Source organism: Callorhinus ursinus, unplaced genomic scaffold, assembly GCF_003265705.2.
Source record: "Callorhinus ursinus isolate GAN/ISIS: 27379988/994484 unplaced genomic scaffold, GSC_fseal_2.0 scaffold13, whole genome shotgun sequence".
Taxonomy (NCBI): Eukaryota; Metazoa; Chordata; class Mammalia; order Carnivora; family Otariidae; genus Callorhinus; species Callorhinus ursinus.
In genome coordinates, this window is record NW_027397075.1 from 6928076 (window position 1) to 6950706 (window position 22631).

The following is a 22631-nucleotide window of genomic DNA, read 5'->3' on the forward strand; positions in this document are numbered from 1 at the left end:
GTGGACCATGGGTTCTAGAATTACTAAGGTTGGGGCCCGTGGTGTGTGGGCTCCTCGGTTTCCTGGTTGCACTGTCGTGGCCAAGCCGTGCGATCCTTCTGAGGCCCCGTGTTTTCAACCGTCCAGCGTGAGGTGGAGGGTGGCAAGTCTCAGTGAGGGGGTGTCTGTCCAGTGTTTGTGAGCACAGTGCCCGGCACACGGGGGGATTAGGAGGTACGTCTGTTGGGCCTCGATGGAACAGGTACACAGCACGCACCGCATGCGCACGGAGAAGGGTGTGCAGTGGGTGCCCGTGCCCCATCTACGGCTAGGATAGTGTAAGGCTCACCCCTGGCTTTCAGGGATATCCTTGGATAATTCTGGGGTTCAAAGCCGCAGGGTCACAGAAAGCTGGGCCTGTCTTGTCCCCTGATGGATGGCATCTCTCGTCTGCTTCTCCAACCAAACACCTGCCTGTGCAAAGTGTCGCTTCGAGAGCAGAGAAGCCACTGGAGCTAATTCTGGCTGCAAGGGGCCTGGCAGCGGCTCTCCCCACGGGGAACTTCCTGGACTCAGAGACTCTGGAAGTACAGGGCTGGGGATGCCTCTCATTCAGCACTGTGTCCTCCAAAACGACTTGGGAGGACAAGTGGCCCCTTGACTGGGCCGCAGCTGTCTTCTGCTGCCCCGGCCTGTCCTGCTGCCCAGCTGGCCCCGCAGGATGCCGCCTCCGGCCGACTACGGCCAGACCCCACGGGCGGAGCTTCTGCCCATTAGAAGTCTGAACACCAGGCCACTGCTCCGGGCCGACATCAACTCAGGAAAGTGGCCGAAGAGCACCCGTCCTGAAAACACCTCCCTTGCAGCCTCTGCTTCCTGTCCAGCACAGCCCGGGGAGACAGGAGGCGCGTGGCGGCACCATCTGGGGAGGCCTGCCCTTACGAGGAACACGGAAACCTCCTGTGCTGTGCTGTGGATGGGACCCAGGAGGCTGGAGCCTGGCCTGGAAGGTGGCCCTTGAGAGGCCAAGTGAATGGTGGCCCTCCCAAAACCTGCCACCCCGGCCTGTGACTCCTCTCGCCGGGCCCCTGTGACAGGGAGCAGCGCATGGGTTCCAATGCTCTCTCTTCCCAGGGATCGGGAGCTGGGTCCTCAGTCGAGAGTGAAGGGCAGGCTGCCTGACAGGCTGGCCCTTCGTCAGGGGGTGAGTTACTTCAGTGTCTGCAGAGACTCGGACAGGCAGGCTGGGCCACAAGCTTTTACTGTCAGGCAGCATAAAAAATGGGGCCTCACACACTTGCCTCCGCAGGCCTGCCAGGGACGCATGGAACGGGGGCAGACACCCAGGAGAGCCTGACCATCACTTATCAACTGGTGCTGCCTGGCTACCTGACAGCCAGGCTGACAGCCCCTGCATTTCCCAGATGAGAACACAGGTCACTGGCACCGTGCGGGGGATGGTGGTGGTAGGGACAGAGGGGCTGAGGGAGGCCAAGAGAAAAAAAAATTCGCCTCCTGGGGACCCTGAGCCTCTGGGGGAAGGTGCAGAGCCGAAGCCCCAGGGGCCGCGCTCACGTGAACATCTGCAAACACAGACCTGATTTTGACGATTGTGGGTCTTGGCTGGTTTCAGTTTTAGGCAAAGAAGTACACGGCTCGTTTGTTTGCTTAGCTGTTGTCTGTGCCTTCTTAAACATGAAAGAAAGGCGTACACAGCTCCATTGGGAAGAGAGCTTCACCCCAAACGCAATCGTCAGGCTAAGTGTGTTTGGGTGCACACGACACAGACACAGAAGCGTGCACATGCAGGCAGCACGTGGGTGCGCACACAAGCCCATGAACACACACAACCCTGCCCTTCGGGACCCAGAGCCACCGTGAGATCCGGCTGCAGAGGAAGGTGGAGGGTTCTTCCTGGCTTCTGGAGAAAGTGCCGTCTGAATGTCCCGCTGTGGGCCTGGGACTGGCAGCAACACCTGCAGCCAACCTCAGATCGGGCTCAGAAACAGCTCAGAGAAGGCGGCCACCTCCCCCAAGCTGGGGCGGGGAGGGGGCGGGTGGAGGAGCAGGTGCTGAGTGGAAGAAGGTCTAAGTGAGGTGGTGTGAGGGTGACCCTGCTGCCTGGGCCTCGGGAATGTCAATAGTAGCTGGAGGCAGTGGATGCTGGCGGAAGAAAGGGGCTGCAGGCAGCAGGCGAAACCAGGCGGGGTTAACCCTTCGCTGGGGAATGTGGGAGCTGACAATCCTGGAGAGGTGCACGCATCGAAGGAGATCACGGGCTCCGGTGCTGACGGAATGGGAGTCGGGGGCCCTTAGTTTCCTGGCATGTGGCTTTTATCATGACCCCCCGATCCAGCGCCTGACAAGAGTTTGGTCAGGTGCCCTGAGATAGGAGAGGTGAGAGCTCTGGGTGGGATCTCGAAGGAACAGCGAAGGACATCGAGGGTCCCCAAATGAGGGGGCCTCCCAAATCAGAACAGACCCATGGGGTCGTGCTGCTGGGGCGTGAAGCTTCATGCACCTCCAAGCCCCTCTCCAGCATCCCTGCTTGGGCCCTGCTCCATCTGGCTGCATTGTGCAGCCAAGGGGTTCAGGAAAAAAGCCTGGTGCCTTGCCCCTGGGATCTCACCGGGCACAGTGAGGCGCCCCCGTGTGAGGGGCTCATGGTGGCTGAGAACACAGGGGGTGCCCACTCATCTCACCCTAGCCCCCCTGCCCACGGGGTCTGCCTGTGCAACGCCTGCCCTTGTCTGAGGCCCAGGAAGGCGAGACAGGACTCTAGCACATCCCGAAAGATTCCCAAAGGGTGTACCCCTGGCCACAGATGACTGGACTGCACACATTTACAGAGAAAACTGGTACGTTATGAAGGAAAGAACAAATTAGCGTGGACACATGCTTCTGCCAGGTTCACACACTCCAGTCTGGGAGAGCCCTCCTTGTGGAGGTGATAATGGGGCAGATGCAGGCTCCGCAGCCGTCCATCCCCTCCAGCCCTGTGGTCAGGGAAGGTCTTTCTCGGCGGGGGGCCAGCCTGCAAAAGGAGTGACTCCTCCCCTGTGGGGAGCTAGACCAGCTGTCGCATCAGAACGGAACGCAGAACCCCAGGCGGCGGCGGCCCCAAACACGATGGCAAGGACAAGCTGGGGGTCAGCGGTCTTGGCACGGAGGGATCACAGAGCTCCCCGAAGTCGCCGCCCTCCCCTGCCACCCGCCCCCCCCCGCCCGCATCATGTCACGCGGCCAATACCTGACGGGCTCTGGGTGGCAGAAGGGGTGGATGATGAGCTGGCGCCTCCAGAGTCACAGTGGCTGGTGCTCCCACTGCCGCTGGGGCTCCCGCCGGCAGATGGTGAGGCCAGGGATGGCAAGCTGTGCTGGTTTATGCACTGGGCCACGGCAAAGCCTGCAAGGTAAGTGGTGAGGTGACCAAGGGGGAAGAAACAAGCTGGCCTAGGAGGAGGGGGTGCCACACTCCCCGATTTCGTGGGAGATGCCACGGGCAAGCCACACCTCAAAGGGGGGGGCCGGGGGACCTTAACCTAAAGGCTACACCGCCCCAATCCAACCCAGCCCCTTGAAGAGTCCCCAGCTGACCTCTCTGGCCATGGGCCTGACCTGGACACACTTCAAAGCCGTCTCAAGGAAGAGCGTGCAGCCGGCCATAGAGCCGAGGCCGTGAGCCATTAATCAGAGTGCCTGACGCTGGCTCAGTGACGGGCTGGCTGTGGCCTTGAAGGGGACACGCAGCCTGGGGGCTTCAGAGGCATCCTGGTGGGACTCAGGACAGCCTCACAGCAAAATCTCAGGGCCTTCACTAATGTGCCCGAGTTGTCAAAGGCAGGGCACTGGGCGCGAGGGGAGGCGCCCCCGAGACTCTCCCTGCCACAGATTTTGCTCAGCTCTGGTGAAGAGCTCCCAATTGCAGAGTTCCACACAGCCCTTGGAGCAATTCTGGGTTCGGAGATGGGGACCGCACATTTGCAAGGCCCGTGGCCTTCCCGCACCAGGGAGTGGGGGAGCCCCACGCTCTGGAGACGCTCGGACTTGGTCAAGCTCTGCTCGCCATGCAGAAATACCAGAACGCGTGCCTAGCACCACCCCCTGCTAGCTGGGAGGGTCGTCACTAGGTTCTTGTCACTGCACTGTACTGGGGGTACAGTGGGACACAGGGCTTGGCACACAGGGAGAGTGGAGTGCTCTTTATGATGAAAGGAGGCCTGTCTGCATGAGCCCATCTGGGAGCCCCTTTCCTGCAGACCATGGCTTTCTGTCCCTTCTACAACCTGCTTTCCTAAAGGGCCATAGCTTCTGACTTTATTCACTAAGTGCAGGAAGCTCCCATGGAGCAAAAGCCTTGTTGATGATCCCAGGGGGCTATGCGGACTGTGGTGGCTTCTGCATCAGCCCCCACGAGCTGAGCAGGACCATGGTCAAGGTGCTCTGTGGAGCCTGATGCTTCTGCCCTGTAATTCTGAAGTGGCACCAAACTGGAGTGGGGATTGCGGGGGGGGGGGGCATGTCCTCCTTCTAGCTGAGAGTGGGGATCCCAACCCTCCCAGCCAATCACATCAAACCTCTCCACTTCCTGAGCACACTCACCCCAGCCAGCCCCAAACCTCATTCATGCCACCTGCACTGGCTGAACTTCACAGTCCAGCTCCCATGGACACTTCTTCCAGAAGGTTTCCTAGGCTCTGACTTTGCTTTTTGCAGAACTCAGGAAGGTGGCAGCGTGGTGGGTGGTGGTCAGCAAACTATGGCCCAGTGTTTTGTAAATGAAGTTTGACTGGAACACAGCCATGGCCCTTTGCTTGCATACAGAGTCAGTGGCTGTTTCGAGCACTGAGCAGTTGCCACACGGCCCGCGAAGCCTGAAATATTTTACTCTCTGGCGCTCGACCGAAGCAAGCACACTGAGCCTGGCCTCTGGCACCAGGAAAGCTTGGGTTCTATCCCTAGTCTGCTCACTCACCAGACCGTGGGGCAAGTCCCTGCACTGTCCTGAGCCCCTTTCCCTTCACCGACCGGTGGGCAAACATGGGCCTGGCCGGGGTGGGGACCTGCTGCTTCATTCCCCACCCCGCCCCCCGTTAGGACTAGTGGGGCCCCGTACCTGGCCACCGCGGAGGGGCTATTTTGTATTAATGTTTGTGTGAAGTTATTTTTGTCTAAGGATTAGCTCCTTAAAAGCCAGGTCTTTATTGTTGTATTCTCTTTATTTTTTTATTATTATTAATTTTTTTTAGTAGGGTTGACGCGCAATGTGACATTAATTTAAGGTGTCCCGCTTAGTGATTTGTCAAGTTTATACGTTGTGCTGTGTTCCCTAGCATAGCTCCCATCTGTCCCATTACAACACTATTACAATATTACTGACTGTATTCTTTATGCTCTGTTTTCTATTCCTGTGACTTCCTCGTTCCTTCACTGGAGGCCTGTACCTCCCTCATCTCCCTCCCCTCGGGCAAGTGGGGTCTTTATTTATACCCCACGCCAAGCCCTCCAGGTTTCGCAACGTGAGGCCTTGTGGGAGCGTGGTGGGTTAAATTCACCAGCTTCTCGTTTGTGGAGGGCAGTACTCCCCTCCCCCAGCTACCGCGGACCAACATTTGCTTGCAGGGAGAATAGCAGGACTGACGTGCTGGAGTTCCCAAGAAGAGGTGTTATGTGATATGCCGTGTGTATCTGTGGCGGAAGGGGGAGGCTCAGATTGGCTACGGCAAACACCGAGGCAAATCTGAACGCCAGTCGGGAAGGTTCCCAGGGGGCGATCAGCAGCAGCCCCACGGCCCTGGCTTTATGGCTGCTTACTTCTTAATCACTTCAAGCGGTAAACTCCCAAGTTTACAAGCTGTTAACTTGACTCGAAAATGAATCACGCCTTAACAAATCAAAATGTCAAGATGGCTTTTCCCCGAGCTGCTTATTTATCAGAGCAATGAACACAGGGGCCGCCGAGTGTGGTAAGAGGGTTGGGACCAAGCCTTTTATGTCTCCGCCAACGCCCTAGGCAGGACAGACGGATGGTGTAGCTGTCACCCCCTTCTCTGTCAGGCTCTTTAGAGCCCCAGTTTATTGCTCTAAGACCTCTGGGGCCGGGCATGTGCGGTAGATGTGAGGCTGAGAGGCTAGAGTGCCTTCATTTTGGGAATGGATGAGGGGCAAGCCACATACCTTTCGTTTGTGCTGAGAAATAAATAGAAGAAAAAAAAATCACCAATTTCTGATACCACCTGTTCGCAGGGCCTAGCTGAGCAGAGACAAACGAGCACATCCTCCCCTTGCTGGCTGCTGCCAGAACCTCCCCCGCTTCTTTGCCCCCCGCTTTTGTACTCCTCTCCCCTCCCCCACGGCACTGGGGACCCAGAAAGGCTCAGCTCAGTGGTTTTTTTTTTTTTTTTTTTGCCAGGTGTCCAGACTCTTCCTGTCATTTCAAGGGGCTCCTTCCCAAATTGAGGTGGCAACCACTGTGAGAGCCGGTCTGACAAGTCAGAGGGCCAGGAGGGCTCTGGAAAGAACTTAGAAATGCCTGTGGCCAGAGTGCCTGTCCGCCGGCTCTTGCTTCATCCCGGCCAGGCAGTTCCTGATGAACTAGCTTTGGTGGAGGTGCCAAGGGGCTTTCTGGGCACGAGTCAAACACACATGGACTGCCAAGTATTTGCAAACACAGACAAGCCAGAGATCGTGGGACAAGGGCACAAAGAGGCCTCCCTGAGATCTCCAGCAGATAAAATTCTTGGCTCTCCCCGAGTATGTGTCAAAAACAGCCCGTGAAATGTGTATCAAAGGCCATACGATTTTCACATCATCTGAGTCCACGTCTAGAACTGTACGCTGTAGAAGGCACTGTGGACGGATTCCCAGAGCGAACGATACCGATGTTCAGAAGCACTGGTATGTGTATGTACCGGGAAGCTGGAAGGCCGACGTGCCTACCGGTCGGCGAAAGGCCAAATGAATTCAAATACATCTAGGTGGTGAAATCCTCTGCTGGGGTTAAAAATGCTGGTGAGAGAGAAGATTAAGTGCGGAGGAAAACGCTCAAGGCAGTAAGCGAAAAAAGATCAGAAAAAGCATGTCCCACATGCTCCTGTTGTCGTAAAAAAAGGAAGGAAGGAAGGAAGGAAGGAAGGAAGGAAGGAAGGAAGGAAGGAAGGAAGAAATGAATAAAAGAAAGAAAAACAAATCAGGCTCTGCCTCCCTCCTTGCGTGGAGCAGAGCAGAGTGCAGGGATCCAAGCTAAAGTCATGGGAGAACCAGGTGGTTTTATTACATGAGTTTTCGTTTTTGTGCTTGTCTGAATTTTTTCAATATTCCTTCGATGATTATTATTTTGTACTGGGGGCATGAGCTGGGGCACGAGCTGGACAGGCTCAAGCTCCTGGGTCCCTAACACACCTGTAGGATCCGTTCTGGCCTCCAGAGCCCTCACCCCTGGGCCCAGTAAGAGCCTCCCCAAAGCTGGGGCCCGGTGGGTGCTCCTGAAGCAGGCAGGCCCGCACCGACGCTGAGCCCCATCCCCTGCTTTCCAGGAGCGTGGATTTCACAGGGGCAGCCCGGGGTCTTCCTGCTGCCCTCTGGCCCCGTTCTGCCAGTTATTCTGGGAAGATGAACTCATGAGTAACTCTCTGGCATGTGTCAAGCACAGAAATACCACAAAAAGGTCAGCCTTCTATTTTAGGCCCCCTGATAGAGGGAGCACTGGGCTGGGAGTCAGAACCCCAAGTCTGGGTCCAAGCTCTGCCCAAATGGCTTTGTGACCTTGGACAAGCCTCTTCTCCTCTACAGGCCTCTACGTCTAGATGTGGAAAAACAAGACAGTTAGTGAGGATCTCTTGGCTTCCATGGCCAATAGTTTTCTTTTTGCCTACAAATCTGAATTTGATTTGAATCCTCTGACCTTTTTGGGAGGGAGCCAGAGGAGAAATGAACCTTGAGTACACTTTGTACACAGCCCTTCTCTCGGGCAGAATGCCCACTAAAGCTTTCCCCACGAGCACCAGGTTGCTGTGAGTGTCAGGGTCCAGAGCTGGTCGGCAGGAGCCCAGGGGCTCACAGATGCGTTTTGCTTCGCTCACACCACGTTTGTGGGCCATTTGTTTTCAGAACCCCGTTTACACACTGGGAGATTTTATATCCAAATCTGGACTTCTGGCTTCTTAAAACACAGAAGGATCTGGCAGCACTGGGCCCCCCTCCCACGCAGCAGCAACTAGAGAGAGGGAGGGAGTTGATTCTCCCCCCTCCCCACCCTGACTTGCCTTCTGCTCCCAGGTGTTCGGTTATTAATCTCTATGCTTAGATTCTTGGTCAAATCCCCAGACTCAGGGAAGTTCCCAACCCCAGAGACCTTTTGTGTCATCTCCCTCCTCAAACCCTACTCCCTAGAATCACCGGCGGGGCATTTCGAGACGGGGCTGCCTGCGTCCAGCAGCCCAGGTGGGTCCTCACACCACGTGGCAGGAACCGCTTGCTTTCTGCCTCACCTGGGCTGTTCCCTGGGTTTGGAATTCTCTTCTGCCTCTTTTCTGCCTCCATAAATCCCTTCCCCGTTCTCGAAGGCTCACGCAGCTCAGGGCCAGCTTGGGCAAGAGTTTCTGCAACCAGGGGGTGACCTCTTCTTGCCTCTGTGCTCCAGGAGCCTGCCTGTCAGCTGCAGGGGAGTTGGCCTTCCCATGTAGGGCGCAGGAAACTTCACCGCACAGATGCTCTGGCGGTCTGTACAAGAACTCTCCTCACTTTTAACAGCTAACACCTGGGATCCTCTGGGGTTGAGAGGGTTCTGGACCGTGCTTCTGAAACTACGAGCTGTCTCCCAATAGCCATTTTCCCCTTTGTCTAGTGACAAGGCCCTGGCAGCTAGGCATGGCCATGTGGCTAACTTGTAGACAAGGACACAGAAATCAAAGTGGCATGTTGGATTCCTGGGAAGGCGTCTTAAAAGGGAAAGAGGTATGCCTTCCTTCATTTTGCTTCCTGAAACATGGATGTGATGGCTGGAACTCCAGCGGCTATCTTGGACCACATGAGTCAGGTATTAGGGGTGGCAGAGCATGGAGCAGGTAGAGGCTTGGGTCCCTGATGCTTTATGGAGCACCTGACGACCTTCATTCAGGCTTCCTCTACTTGACAGGGAAAGGAACATCTCTTTGGGGTTTTCCTTTACTGTGTAGTTGAACCTAACCTTAACTGACAGTCGCAAAAATGCTTTGTTAAAGCAGGAATGTGAGCTGAGCTTTGTGGGGACAGGGACTGGCAGGTCTCCAGAGCCGGTGTAGGGAAAGCTGCCCTGCACTTTCTGGGGGAATTCTGGGAGGGGTGGAGTGCGGAGAAAGAAGAAAAGGGGTAACGGGGGAGAGGCGGCCTTCCTCACCCCCCACCCCCCATCCCCAAATCTTCAGGAAATACTCCTTCAACTCTTTCCTTGTGTGGTGCAAGTGGACTTTTTAGGGGGAAACCAGGGAAGGGACTGAGTTTCCATCTGGGTTCCCACCAGGCCACCCAGAGATGATGTACGAGGGCCAAGACCTGAAAACGGTGGGGACCACGAGAGACCAGAGGGTGGGAAGGCTTGCCTGTGTGTGGGAGAACTGGGGGGTTTGACCCAAAGGTTTCCTAAATCTCAGAGCGGCAGGGAGGCCCCAGCTGACCTCTGTGCTCTGCCCAGAGCTCGTGCTGTGTGGAACGCTGTAATTCCTCTGAGGACGTCGGTTCCAGGAAGGATGTGACGTGGCTTAGATTTTAAATCGCAAACCCAAGTGCCACAGGTACTGAGTACTGACAGCCACCAAAACACAAACAAAATGACCAGAGTCCAACAATGAAATGCGGGTGGAAACTGAAAAATCCACAGCAGAACAGCCTCCGGCGATGGGAAACTGACATCACCGTTTGGCTCTGTGCTTCCTGGGAGCCAAGACCTCAAGGAAAACAGTCCTGGGTGACCTCACTCTCATGACGCACTGTCCCTACACCCTCCTGGAAGACGCAGCTGCCCGCCTGGAGAGCCGCTGCCTGAGAGCAAGGCCCTTAGTGTGGCCACCATTTCCTGTTCTGCAAGACAAGCTGGATATCCCGATTTTATGTAAAACCTCCTGATTTTTTAAATTGTTGACAACTTCATTCATATTCCATTTTCTGAACAAGAAGGAGGCCACCCCTGGCAGGCCAAACCCAGCGCGTCTCCTGTCTGCATGGGCCATGAGTGCATGAACTCTGCTCTGGGCAGAGACCGGGGTATCTCGTCCAGGCCTCATGGCTGAGCACCGGACGTGCGGCTTCAAGTATGTGGCTCTGAGCTGCTTCGGTCTCCTGTGGCTGTGCTTCAGGGAAGTCCAGTTTTTAAGAGCCCTTTTTGAGGCAAAAGCTCTAAGATGTCGAGGCGAGAGCTGCCTGTCTTAGCAAAAACCAACATTCATTCGTGCTCCTTCCACACTGAAAAGCATAAGACAAAGCCCGCCAAGGGCTGCTGATGCAGGAGAAACCACCCAGGCATTTCCGACGCTCTCCAGCATGAGTGCGGCCCATGGGGCGAGGGTGCCCTGCCTGAGCTTGCCTTGTGTTGGCAAATTCACAGTGCCCACTGCAGCTCAGGTTTTCCCGATGCAGTGTTCGGGCTTTCTCACCACCCCTCGCACTGCTGGGAAACAGTCAGAAAATCAATATGCCTCGTGACCTCAGGCACAGAACCGAAGACAGCAAGTGCAGCCGCGACCTAATTTCTCCCCTCAATGGCTCCTTCCCCAGCTCTTCCCTTTCCCCTCCCAGGGCAGTCGGCCAGGTCCCAGGGTGGGAGGAGGGTCAGTGGTCCTGAGTCTGGAGCCTCAGCCTGCGGGGGGGGGGGGGGGGAGTTGGGACCGACTGCAGCCTACGGGGTCTATGGGCCATACGGAGCTTTCTCAACCGCACTCTGGACTCAAGAGGCTGGCTCTGAAGCCTGCCCACCCCCCCACAACCCCCCCCGCCCAACCAGCAAGATGACACTGATGCCCAAGGGTGGTGGGGGCCAGGGGCCATGGAGCTGGCGGCCACACCAGAAAAGCCGAATTACCCACCAACTCTTCAAAGAGCATGTGCGTGGGGGACTGAAGAGGCAGGCTTCAGATTCAAACTCCACAACAGCGCACCCACAATGGGCCAGGCCGGGCCTGGGTGCTCACCCAGGACTCCGCTGAGGAATTCACACAAAAATCAAAGAATCTACCAACACATGTGCAGTGTTCAGAGCCCTGCAGGCCAGCAGGATCCCTGGGGCGGGAGCGGGGGGGGGTCTCTCACAGTCCCTTTCCCTACTGCTAGGGTTCTGAGGTTCGGGTGAAGGTGGAATCTGCACAGAGACCCTTCCAGTTTCCCTTTCTTTCTTTCTTTCTTTCTTTTTTTTTTTTTTTAAAGATTTTATTTATTTATTTGACAGAGAGATAGAGAGAGAGCACAAGTAGGCAGAGTGGCAGGCAAAGGGAGAGGGAGAAGCAGGCTCTCCACTGAGCAGGGAGCCAGACATGGGGCTTGATCCCAGGACCCCAGGATCATGACCTGAGCCGAAGGCAGCCGCTTAACCGACTGAGCCACCCAGGCGTCCCCCAGTTTCCTTTTCTGGTGAGCCACACATGAGGAACTGTTTCAGGGGGTGTGCACAAAACTCTGGGCTTTAGCGGCCATCTATGGGCTTCCCCCCAAGTGGCTGTTGGAAGCCATTTGATTTTCTTCATGTGCACTTCCTGTCCGGTCCGGCAGGGTGGGGGGCAAATCAGGTACTTGTGAAAGGGGGCGTTTCTAATGCCTCCCTTGGCCACACCTGGGCAACCTCCCCACGGGCGACCACTAGATCACTGGCTGCACCTCAAAATGCTTAAAGGCTTTTATTTCTGGTTGCTTTTAAAGGGATAACATGTCCAACATACAAAAATAGCTGAGAACTTGCAGAATCTCTTAGCCTATAGCTCTTTATCCATGGACAAATCCTCTTGGATTTTAAGGACTATACTTGAAAATCTGCAGAAGAGAAAAAATGGTGTTTCAGTATCTTGCTTTCTTTTTGGGCTGTCTCTGTCCCAGCTTTGCCCCTCCAAGTGTTCCTGCTCCTAGGTGAGGCCTGCCTGAGTGGGCTGCCACCCGGGGGGAGCGCCAAGGCCTCCGTGTCCCTGTGGCCGCAGGGGTGCAGCCGAGCGGGGTGGCATGCACAGCAGCACCCTGCTGTCCTGGCGCCCTTCTGCCGCCCTGAACACGGGTACTTCTCCAGGCCGCAGAGGCTCAGCGGCGTGTGGGGGTCACCTAGTCCTCAGGGACTAGGTCTCTGAGGATCGCTTCTGGTGGCATCACCTCGCTCTGCCGGGACTTGGGCGTCATTCCCGAGGCCCGGGCCCCTGCCTTGCCCAGCCCCTGCCCTTTCCACTGGTATTACCGTCTGTACATTAGTAAGCACAGAGCTCCACAACAGTCTCTCAGCAAAGGCACTAGAAAGCTCAGCAGTGGCCATCTCGGCTGCTGCCTCTCTACTGAGGCAGGAAACAAGGCTGAAAGAGCAGCGAGAGGGAGGCGGGTTAGACAGCTGTCAGGGCAGAGGGTCACTGACTCCTGTCATCCCAGCACCCAAGGGGGCAGAATCTGGGACCCCTGGCCCCGGGCTGGGGGGGGAGGTTGGCTTGGCTACAGCCTTGCTTGCAAAAGGACACCCCCCAGAGGCTCTCACCAGCCTTTGGATCACCTGGTCCTTTCTGGAGATTTTTCTCATCTCACCAGCCCAGCTCTGTGGCCGCCTTGTGTCTTCTCCAAAGTGGCAGTGCGCAAAGGGGCCAGGGAAATCAGTTCTGATCTTCTGCAGAAGGCATGTGCCCTAGGCGCACACTGAATACGCTCCCAAAGCAGAGCCATGCACCCGTGGTCCAGGTTGGGTTTGCTTGTGTTTGCCCGGACTTGGGTTCTACGGAGTGGGGTGCTTAACTTCTACAGCTGGGCCACGTCACTGAAGCCTCTCCTGCTGTGTGTTTTAACAGACTGGGGTCAGGCCAGACCAACAGATGATGACGTTCTATGACACATCATCTACAAAAAGAATTGGAGATACTATCTGGAACTAGTGAGTCAGATAGAATCAGGGAGTGTGTGCAGAGCTGCACAAAGATCACAATGGATGCTGGTCCAGAACAAGTTTCATTAAAAGCCCCAGCTGAGGTCCTCGAGAAGACAGGACTTTGTCACTTTCTTTCATGGCAGCCCTGTGGTACACAGGCAATCAGGCAGTTGTTACGCACGGCTGTGTCACCTATAAGGGAGGAGGCCTGAGAAGGGCACATGCGTGGCTCTGGGCCTCTAGTTCCCACTCTGGGCATGGGGGACAGGGGTGAAGAAAGCGCCGGGGGTCTGGCCACCCCACGTGGGCACGTGACCGCCAGGGAACCATTCATGCTGCAAGCTGGTGTGCACTTGCGTGTCAAGGGGGTGACCACGGCACCCCTCGCAGGGTAGTGAGGACCAAGAGAGGTGGTATGGTTGAAGTGTTCAGTTAGCGCTATTTTAATTATTTATAATAGTTTAACTGGCATGTGTGGTCCCTGGAACTTGGGTCTATTGAGGCAAGAACTGGGGATTTTCGTTTTTATGTATCTTTACACATGGGGGCATGTGGCAGAAGAAATGGCTCAGTACCACGCAAAGCAAGATTCTCTCTCATGTGATCGCTTATGACTGAAGGTCTTAAGGAGTTAATAGAGACAAATATCTAAGTTTAAGGGATTTATATGCAAACAGTGTATGAGGGGCGCCTGGGTAGCTCAGTCAGGTAAGCATCCAACCCTTGATCTCAGCGGCTGTGAGTTCAAGCTCTGCCTTGGGCTCCACCCTGGGAGTGGAGCATACTACAAAACATAACAGTATATGAGAAGGCAGTGCTCTTGTTATCTGTTACGCTTGGCTCAAGAATGTATTAGTTTCTTGGCTAGGGGGTTGAATGTGCTGGGTGGAACCGAATGAAAGTCCTTAAAGACGGGCACTGGGATAGACTCATGGAGGAAGGGAGGCTGTACATCCAAACAAGTGGCTCTCCCTAGGTCTCTCTTCCTCTGTCCCCACCGCTTCCTGTGTGTGTCTGTGTGCACCTCCGCATGTCTGTGCACGTGTGTGCACACACACGAGTGCTCCCCTCTCCAAGTCAGATTCGTCTTTTTGTTTCCAGAAGGCAAGAGCTTCAACAAAGTGCTTGGAAATGATCTCGGCACTGAAGGAGGTGTGTGTCTTCTTGATGGAAACCAGCACCCTCCTCCCAACAAGGGGGCTTGCGAGGCCTCGGAGGGGCTTCTCAGATGGGTCCCGGTGCCCTCCGTGTTCCCTTTGTGCTTCTTGCAAATGCTAAGCTAATGTGTTCGATGCTGAAATCACCTGGCTGTTCTGCGTTTGTAGTTTTCACTTACTATGTTTTTTTAGTATTATTAATATTTCATCCTACAAGTATTGATTTCCTTTAACTAAGAGACTTTAAAGTTTGCTGCATCCTTAAGCATGATTTTATTATGTCTTGGGGCCAAATGTTTTTTCCTACCCCCCCAAAGGAATGCTTTTCCTTTTATATAATGTGTGTCAAGAAGAAAAAAGGAATTGATTCACAGAATTCTGCCTAATAGGCAACTTTTAAGGAATGTATCTAGTAGGAAGACTGGACAGACCTCTCCTAAACGTGACCACGGGATCTCACTGTTAAGCCTTTTCCTCTCTTTGGGGTAAGAGCCAAAGCACAAAATTTATATTAAAATATGAGACAGCTCAAAAAAAAAAAAAATTGAGACAGCTCTAAGAGAAGCCAATATGGGACAATCAAGACAACTCCAGACACGACCTCGAAGCTTAAAAACTCCTCGCAAGCGCCCAGGGATTCATCAAAGCCTCGGTTTTCACACTGTCTTCCCTCTTCCTTTCAGAAAGCCAACAGAAAGCAAGAAGACATACTGCCAGGTTTGGGGTTGCCTCGAAGAGGCTCCGCTTCCCTCCCTATCCGAAGCACCGGGGTCAGAGGCCGGTCGCAGAGACAGGCCAAGGGCACCTGGTTTTGCGGAACCTGTCCAGGAAAAGTAACTGGCAAACCAAATGAAGCGCTCTGAAATGTTTAAATATTGAACATCCTTTTTCTCCTTCCTCCACATTTATTATTAACTTGGACCCACATTACTGTGTATGTTGACTTCATTTCTTCCCAAGAATCCATGACCCAATGGACAATGCTCGGGGCCGGCGGGTTGGGGCGGGGCTGAGATTTGGGGTTTTTTTCTTTCATACCCTCGCTCGAAATCCTTTACGGTCAGCTTGTTTTTAGAGCCATGAATTCCTGGAAACGTCTCAGCCTTTCAATGACCCCTGGTGCCCGAACGTAGATGATTAGTGCCCCAAATATTGACAGACTGGACTTTTTCCCCCCTTCCCAACAAGGGAGCAGTGCGGCGCGAGGCAGCACGAAAAGATGCTGTGGCCACTGGGCCAGGGAGGTTGTGCAGTCATTCAGACAGGCGCTCTGTTGTTTGGGACCGTGGTTCCCTCAGCTTTGCCCAGGTAGAAATAATGCCCGTAGTGCCAACATTAGAAAAAAACAAAAAAACCAACCAACCAAAAAAAAAAAGCAAGAAATCTGTCTACAGCTACCAGGTGTCCTCTGCTCAGTTATGAGACACGGGGAGGAGGCTGGTGGTGACCCTGCTCTGACACATGAGGCACATCAGATGTCAGCAGCCTGGGCCAGCAGCCAGCAAACTCAGAGCCGGGCCCGGCGTCACTCCCTGTGAAGGGGAACCTTCAGGTTTGGAAACATAAACCTAAAATCTTTCCAGAAAATAAGGCAGCACCGTTCCCTGGGAACAAGTAAGGGGGGCCAGGGCGGAACATCCATCATGTCCAGGCAGAAAGTGGCCGGCCTCCTGTCCAAAGGATGCTCCTTTGGATCCACCAGCTGGGTAAGCTGGTGGTAAGCATTCGTTTTTTTCCTGGGCTTTTATCTGTTCAAGGGAAATTGTCCCAAATGACCGGCCTCCAGCTTCCACTTTCTTTTAAAAGACAGTACTACATTGGAGATCGATGTTTTCCCCTGAAATGCTGGCTAAATTTATCCTTCCCTGCATCCTGCTCTCTGGCATCTGCACTAAGCTGGCGAGCAGTGTGGGCCCGGCCTTGCTGAGGGAAGCGTCTGTCTTGCAACATTCGCTCCTCGCTGGGACGGTGCAAGCACCGGGCCCTGGCCGGTCCTTTAATTCACCAAGAGCACCAAATCCCCAGTTCTCTTCCAGGTTCCTCTGCCGCCTCATTCTCTTACGTCTCCAGGAGTGAGGCCCTGGCTGCCCGAGCTCTTTACCAGGCCCCAGCTCTCATTATCTGCCCTGAAACAAGCCATCAGGTTGGCTGGCTTGGAACGGCTCTTGAGAACCCTCTCCCTGGCCAGCCCCAGCTCACCGTGCCTCCCCGCCACCCCCCAAAGTGGCTGAGTGCTCATTATTTGATTGCCTTTCCAAGTAGTGGGATGATGTAGCTGCTGTGGGCTTCACGGACTGAACTAAACCAGAGAACTTACTTCTGTCTCCTGCTCTGGCTTGGCAAGCTGCCCTGTGAGTGAAATTTCACTGACTGATTTAATGCCCGATGCCCAGAAAGTCCAGGATTTCTGAAATCTTTATTCGTATATGCGGTTGCAAGAGAACAGGCCCTAAACAGACACTTTGAGCCACGGCTTCTATTTTGCTGTTAACCTGTGGACTCTCTTTTTGGCAGGAATGAGATAAAATAAAAATGAGGCCGGAGAGAAAGAAAGCACGTGCCCCTGCTGCCGGGCCCGTGGGGAGGAATTCTGCCTTGAAGCACAAAGCAGGCTGGCATTTCTGGAAGGCCCCACTGGATCAAAGTGTGGGGTACAGGTGTGGTCGGCTGGATATCCCCCACCTCGCTCTGCTTTCTGGGAAGCAACCTGGCAAGGTGCTATCAAGTGCCTTAGATATGGGCATTCTTGCTGATCCTAAGGAATGGTTTCCAAAGGAATAACTGGACCCACGGAGAAAGATTTCTTTGTAAGAATGCTCATCATACGCGAGGCATATAGTGCAGCGGGAGCAACCGTAAGTCGCCAGTAGAAGTGGTCTGGCAAAGTAAATTTCGGTGAAACTTCAGACTGTTAAGAGTTGAACTGTGTCTCCCCCAAGTTCTTTTTTTTTTCTTTGAATTTTTTCAATTTTTTATTGTTACATTAATCACCATACATGACATCATTAGTTTTTGATGTAGTGTTCCATGATTCATTGTTTGTGCATAACACCCAAGTGCTCCACGTAGAACGTGCCCTCTTTAATACCCATCACCAGGCTAACCCATCCCCCCACCCCCCTTCTCCCCCAAATTCTAATGCTGAAGTAACCCACTAGTACCTCAGCACATAACTTTATTTGGAAACAAGGTCATTCTGCAGATGGAACTGGTTGAGATGAGGTCATTAGGGGTGGGGGCCCTAATCCAGTGTCAGTGGTGTCCTTATCTAAAGGGGAAATGCGGACGCCAAGGCATGCGGCGTTGGGGGGGGGTTCCCAAGTGACGATGAAGGCATGGATCGGGGTGACGCTTGGACAAGCCCAGGAACCACAAGACTGTCGGCAAACCACCAGATACTGGGAGAGCGGCATGGCTCCTCCCGACCTCCTTCAGAAAGAGCCAACCCTGACTACACCAGCTTCCAGAACCGCGAGACAGTACATTCCTGTTGTGCAGGCCACTACGTCCGTGGCACTTTGTGACGGCAGCCGTGAGAAGCCAATGCTCAGACCAAGGACTGCTATGCAGCTACTGGTAATGACGTGTAGGAAGAGGTATTTGGCCGCACAGGGATGGGCTTCTGACGACAGCAATGTCGTTCAAAGTAAAACCCCACAGCCCAGCAGCTCTGAACTTGGGCTGCACCTTGTGCGCAGAGAGGTGCATCATCCAAGGACATCCACTGCAGTGCTGTCTGGACAGTGAACACCTGGAACGACCAAATGCCGAGCCCAAGACACCAGGCACCCACACTATGGAATACCTCACAGCCATGAAAAGGAATGAGCGAAATCTGTACCCGTTAACACAGAAAGATTTTTATTCACAGTGGCGTCTGAAAATCAAGCTGCAGAAAGATATTCAGAATTAGAATTCTGTGTAGGTTAAAAAGGGGGAGGGTAGCCAAAACCATAAGACAATTACAGATCCTAAACCCTTGAGGCTAAACGTGTTTTAGAATTTAGAGTCTTTAAGGCTGAAAAGGCCATGTGGCACACACATATATTAAGGCATACCCTCAGCTGGTCTCTGGCTGCTAAGACTCAAAATATTGCATTTCTGCGGGGAAAACAAAAAACACCACCCACATATATTCACAATAAATGGCATCTGCAACTCTTATAAATAGCCTACAAGTAGCTCAAGGCAGGTTCTGCCACCACGTGAGTTATGAAAAATCTTTTAATTTTCAGTGCTGTTTGGATTTCAGAATTGCAGAGAACGGGCTGTGGCCCCTTCCTGTCTGTTGGTTATGGGCACATGGAAAGAATGCAATGGCGCGCAGAAGGATCTGGAAGGAGAGAAGCCAAACCGTGGGATGCCTGGGGAGGGGTGAGAATAGGGAAGAGTATTCAAAGGGGACTTAAGTCCCATCTGTGATGCTTTTTTTTTTTTTCCTTAAATTTTTACTTTTTTAAATGAGGAAACAACTCATGTATTTCTGGGGTAGCTAAAAATTACGGAAAAAAGAGAAAAAAGAGAAGACACAGATGAGAAGAAAGCAGAAATATTGACAATGCTTTTCTCTGGGGCGGGAGGACTGTAGTGATTTTTTTTTTTTCCTTGTACCTTTACAGTTTCTATTGATAAGCTTCTATATTCGGTTATGAGTGCACACAGATGAACGGAGTGGGCCTGCAGGGATGGCGGGGCAGAAGACTGGTGACCAGTCCCATCCCTCCCTGTCATCGGCAGCTCATCCCCCAGGGTCCTGGCGACCTTGCAGGGTGGCTCCCGGACTCGCTGCCACCGCCGCCCCGGGGTTGCTCCGGCTCCCAGACTCGGTGCGCCTCCATCATCATGAGATATGGCCCCTTCCCGGGGCGCTGCTCACACACTGGCCACTTTGATTCATCATCTCTCTTACTCTCTGTCCTTTATTTTTCTGCCCTCGTTGGCCTTTGACTGCTTTTCGGGAGTTTATCATATTGAACTTTTATCCCTTTCCAGGAAACCCTATTCTTTTTTTCTTCCCTCTCACAATTAATAAATAATTGTGAGAGCACTTCTTTGGACAGAAGCACATCCTGCCTCCTAAACAGAACGGCTGAAGTGTTTCTTTTGGGCTCCTCCGGGCCTGTGAAGGGCACATGACCTGTCCCAGAGAAAGAGCATTCTGGTCTGTCGCCATGCTGCGGGGGAGGGTGCCAGAGGTGTTCTCACTGTGCGAGCTGCTCCGGCCCCCCAGGACCAGGACCGCTGTGCTTTCCCAGCTCTCTTCCAGGGAGGGGCCAGGCAGGATGGGTGCTGGCCGGGGGTACGGAGCGCTGGGGTACGGACAGGGAAACAGAGGTACAGTGTAAGAGTTACAGTGTGGGCTTTGGAGACGGACAGGCGGGTTCAAATCCGGCCTGCCACTGTTGGCCTGTGGTGCCCTGAGCTTCCGTTTCCCTGGGTGAAATACGGAGGAAGTAATCCCCACCTCATGCACAAGTGTGCCTAGCGTGGGGATTGGTATGTAGCAAGTGGCCGATAAACAGCAGCAGGCACTGCTAAGCGGTAGCTCCAGCCACAGCTCTGAGCATTTCTCTCCAGACAACCTGCACCAGCTTCTGCCATGCGAGAAGAGGAGCACCACTGGCTCTAATCATCTCCAAGAAATAACACGGAGCCCTCAGGATCACTGGAGTGAGCTGGATAGAGTGGCTGACATATCACCTAACCTGCACCAGGAAGGGACTCCTGGAGCAATGAACAGGTGCTGTTCACCTGTTTTCTGTCTCAAATCCACAACACAAATTGCTTGCCACTTCAGAGGTTTTCAACAAATGCTCAAAGCAGTGATTTTAATACCTTTCTTTCCCAGAAGGCTTGCTTCTGAGGTCAGACCACAATCAACAGAGATTTCTGGAAAGGTATGAAATGCAAACTTATCTCATAATTTACAGGAAAGGAAAGGGAACAGGAGACTAGTTTACCCGTAAGAACAGAGTCTTTTCTTCAAAGCCAAAAAATAAATGGAAAAAAGGCAAATTTTAGGGAGGAGGAAGTGTGCCAGGTAAGTCTGCATTGCATCAAGGTTTCCAGATTATTCCTGTGTTGAGGGTTCCAACTTTTTTTTCCACATCCGGACTGCTTTAAGGAAAATGCTGCATAAATTCGACGATTTTATGATCAAAATAGGATACAAATGAGATAATCTGGTCTTTAGAAAAAGATGACAGCTTTGTGACAGTCTCACTAGTTCAGAAGTGTTCTTAAACATGTAACAGCTTTCATGGCATCTGGGTGGCTCAGCTGGTTACGCGTCTGTCTTTGTTTCAGGTCATGATTCTGGGGTCCTGGGACTGAGCCCCACATTGGGCTCTCTGCTAGGCAGGGAGTCTGCTTCTCCCTCTCCCTCCGTACCTCCCCCTGCTCACGCTTTCTCTCTCTCTCTCAAATAAATCAGTAAAATCTTAAAAAAAAAAATACAACAGTTTTCTCAAAATATACTTCACATACTGTATAATCTATGGATTTAAAAGGTTACAATCTGATGGTTTTTAGTCTATTCACAGAATTGTGCATCCATCACTACCATCAATTTTTGAACACTTTCGACCCCCTTCTAACCAGTTGTGACTGTAACTTGCAGCAGGGGCTACAAACACATTTATCCCCAGTTACACTAATAAGTCTATAACCCGGCCTTTTAAAAACCCTCCCACTCCAGATTCTGCCATTTGTTCTCCTGCATGTGGCATGAAACGTTCTGTTCTTCACATCAGGCCCGAGCCCATGAACTTCTACTCCAAAAGAATTCATCGGAAACATGTCCTGGGTCAAATTCTTCCTTCCATGCTCTTTGCTCACACGGGAAGAGACCTGGGTCATTGCTGCGAATGTTGGCTGAACCCCTTCCTAGGAAACAGGACTGGGCTCTGCACCCCACTTAGCTGGCCAGGGCAGAAAGTGACAACAAAGGGGAATTCTGTGCACCAACTGGTGGCAGGTTATCACCTGGACAGCAATGTTTTCATTCCTTGGGGATCTGGGTAGCCTGTGGGCCCAGGCATCAACGGCTCTCCCGTCTGTGTGGACTCCTTTCTGGGATGGATTCCTGCCCAGCCTGGGCTCCTCCATTTCCTCCCAGGCCAACAACCCTTCCTCAGAGATGCTTTCCTGCACTGCCTGTCCAGGTCATATCCCTCTGTTGCATACTATCCCAGCTCTCAGCTGCTTCCTTCAGGGCCCTGATCAGGGTTGACATCTATGGCATCCACAGTACCTGGAAGCTCCAAAGGGACTAGTCAGTTCAGCATACACCCTGAGTCCACAGTGAACAATGTCTAACACATACAGGGGGTACTGAAGATCTGTTGGTTCCATCCATCCACCAATCCCTCTCTCTTCCTCTATATCCACCCACCCCCCACTCACCCACCCATCCACCCACCCATTCAACCATCCATCCATTCATCCATCCACCTACCTACTCACCCATCCAATACCCTCCAAGCACTATCTACATGGTATACCCCCCAGTGCAGCTCCAGGAGCTGGGCATTTAGCAGAAAACAAAACACAGAGTCTGCTCTCTTGGAGCTTATAGTTCAATAATGGGCTGGGAAGGACAGGGTGTGGGGTGGGCAGACAATGAAGAAATAGAAAATGCTGGGAGGAAAGGAGTGCTCTGAAGAGAACTGAGCAGGGCAGCGGCATGTGGAGTGCTGGGAGTGGGGCGGGGCCGTGAGTTACACACGAGGGTCAGAAAGAGCCGCGAGACAGGGAGCTCTGACGAACTCTAAGGCAGCGAAGACAGCCACGCAGGTACCTGGGATCAGAGCGCTCAGGGCAGGGGCTGGAAGGCGGGCAGGCTGGGCCACGACAAGGCTCAGCCGGGGGCTCCTGTGGCTGTCCTGGAGTTGGCCAGGGGGACAGTGGGGAGATGTGAGGTCTTGAGGGTCTAGACTGTGTGGGATCTTGGGGGCCACTCTAAGGAATCTGGCTTTCATTGTGAGTGAAAGGGGAGCCAGCGACGGAAGGATTTAAGCAGAAGACACACATGATCTGACTTAACACTTTTAGCTAAGGCGCTGGGAACAGACTGAAGAGGCCTGGGCGTGGGGTGGGGGAGGTGGGCGGAGGTTGGCAGGGTGATCAGGACGATTCTGAAGGCCAAGGTCGGGAGTCAGCAAACAATATCCTGCAGGCCAAATCCCAAATCCCACAGTGGGGCTGTTTACTGGATGGGGCCATGGCTGTTCATTTACATATCATCAGGGGCTCTTTGGCTGCAATGGCAGAGTCAGACTGGGACAAGTAGCACGTGGCCAGTAAAGCCTAAAATATTGACTACCGGGCCCTTTAAGGTAAGTGAGCCAATCCCAGCCTAGGAGATGGGGTACAGTGGTGGGAGGGACTGGATCCTGAGCATGTTTTGCAGGTGCCCTAACAGG

General features: G+C 53.4%; 1 protein-coding gene across 13 annotated transcripts in view; it reads right to left on the bottom strand.

The window, feature by feature from the left end:
• Positions 1 to 22631, bottom strand: part of CLEC16A (C-type lectin domain containing 16A) — a 200126-nt gene that overhangs the window by 9748 nt on the left and 167747 nt on the right. For 9 of the 13 annotated variants that reach the window (XR_012380441.1, XR_012380442.1, XM_025855519.2 and 6 more), the window contains one exon: positions 3230 to 3385. Coding sequence is in view for 11 of the 13 variants with exons in the window: in XM_025855519.2 (XP_025711304.1) it covers positions 3230 to 3385 (156 nt within the window). In the remaining 2 variants the exon portion in view is untranslated. Of the gene's footprint in view, positions 1 to 3229; positions 3386 to 11751; positions 11974 to 12382; positions 12495 to 22631 lie in introns of those variants that run through there. The other 4 variants (XM_073899494.1, XM_073899493.1, XM_073899497.1 and 1 more) reach the window with 4 other exon arrangements.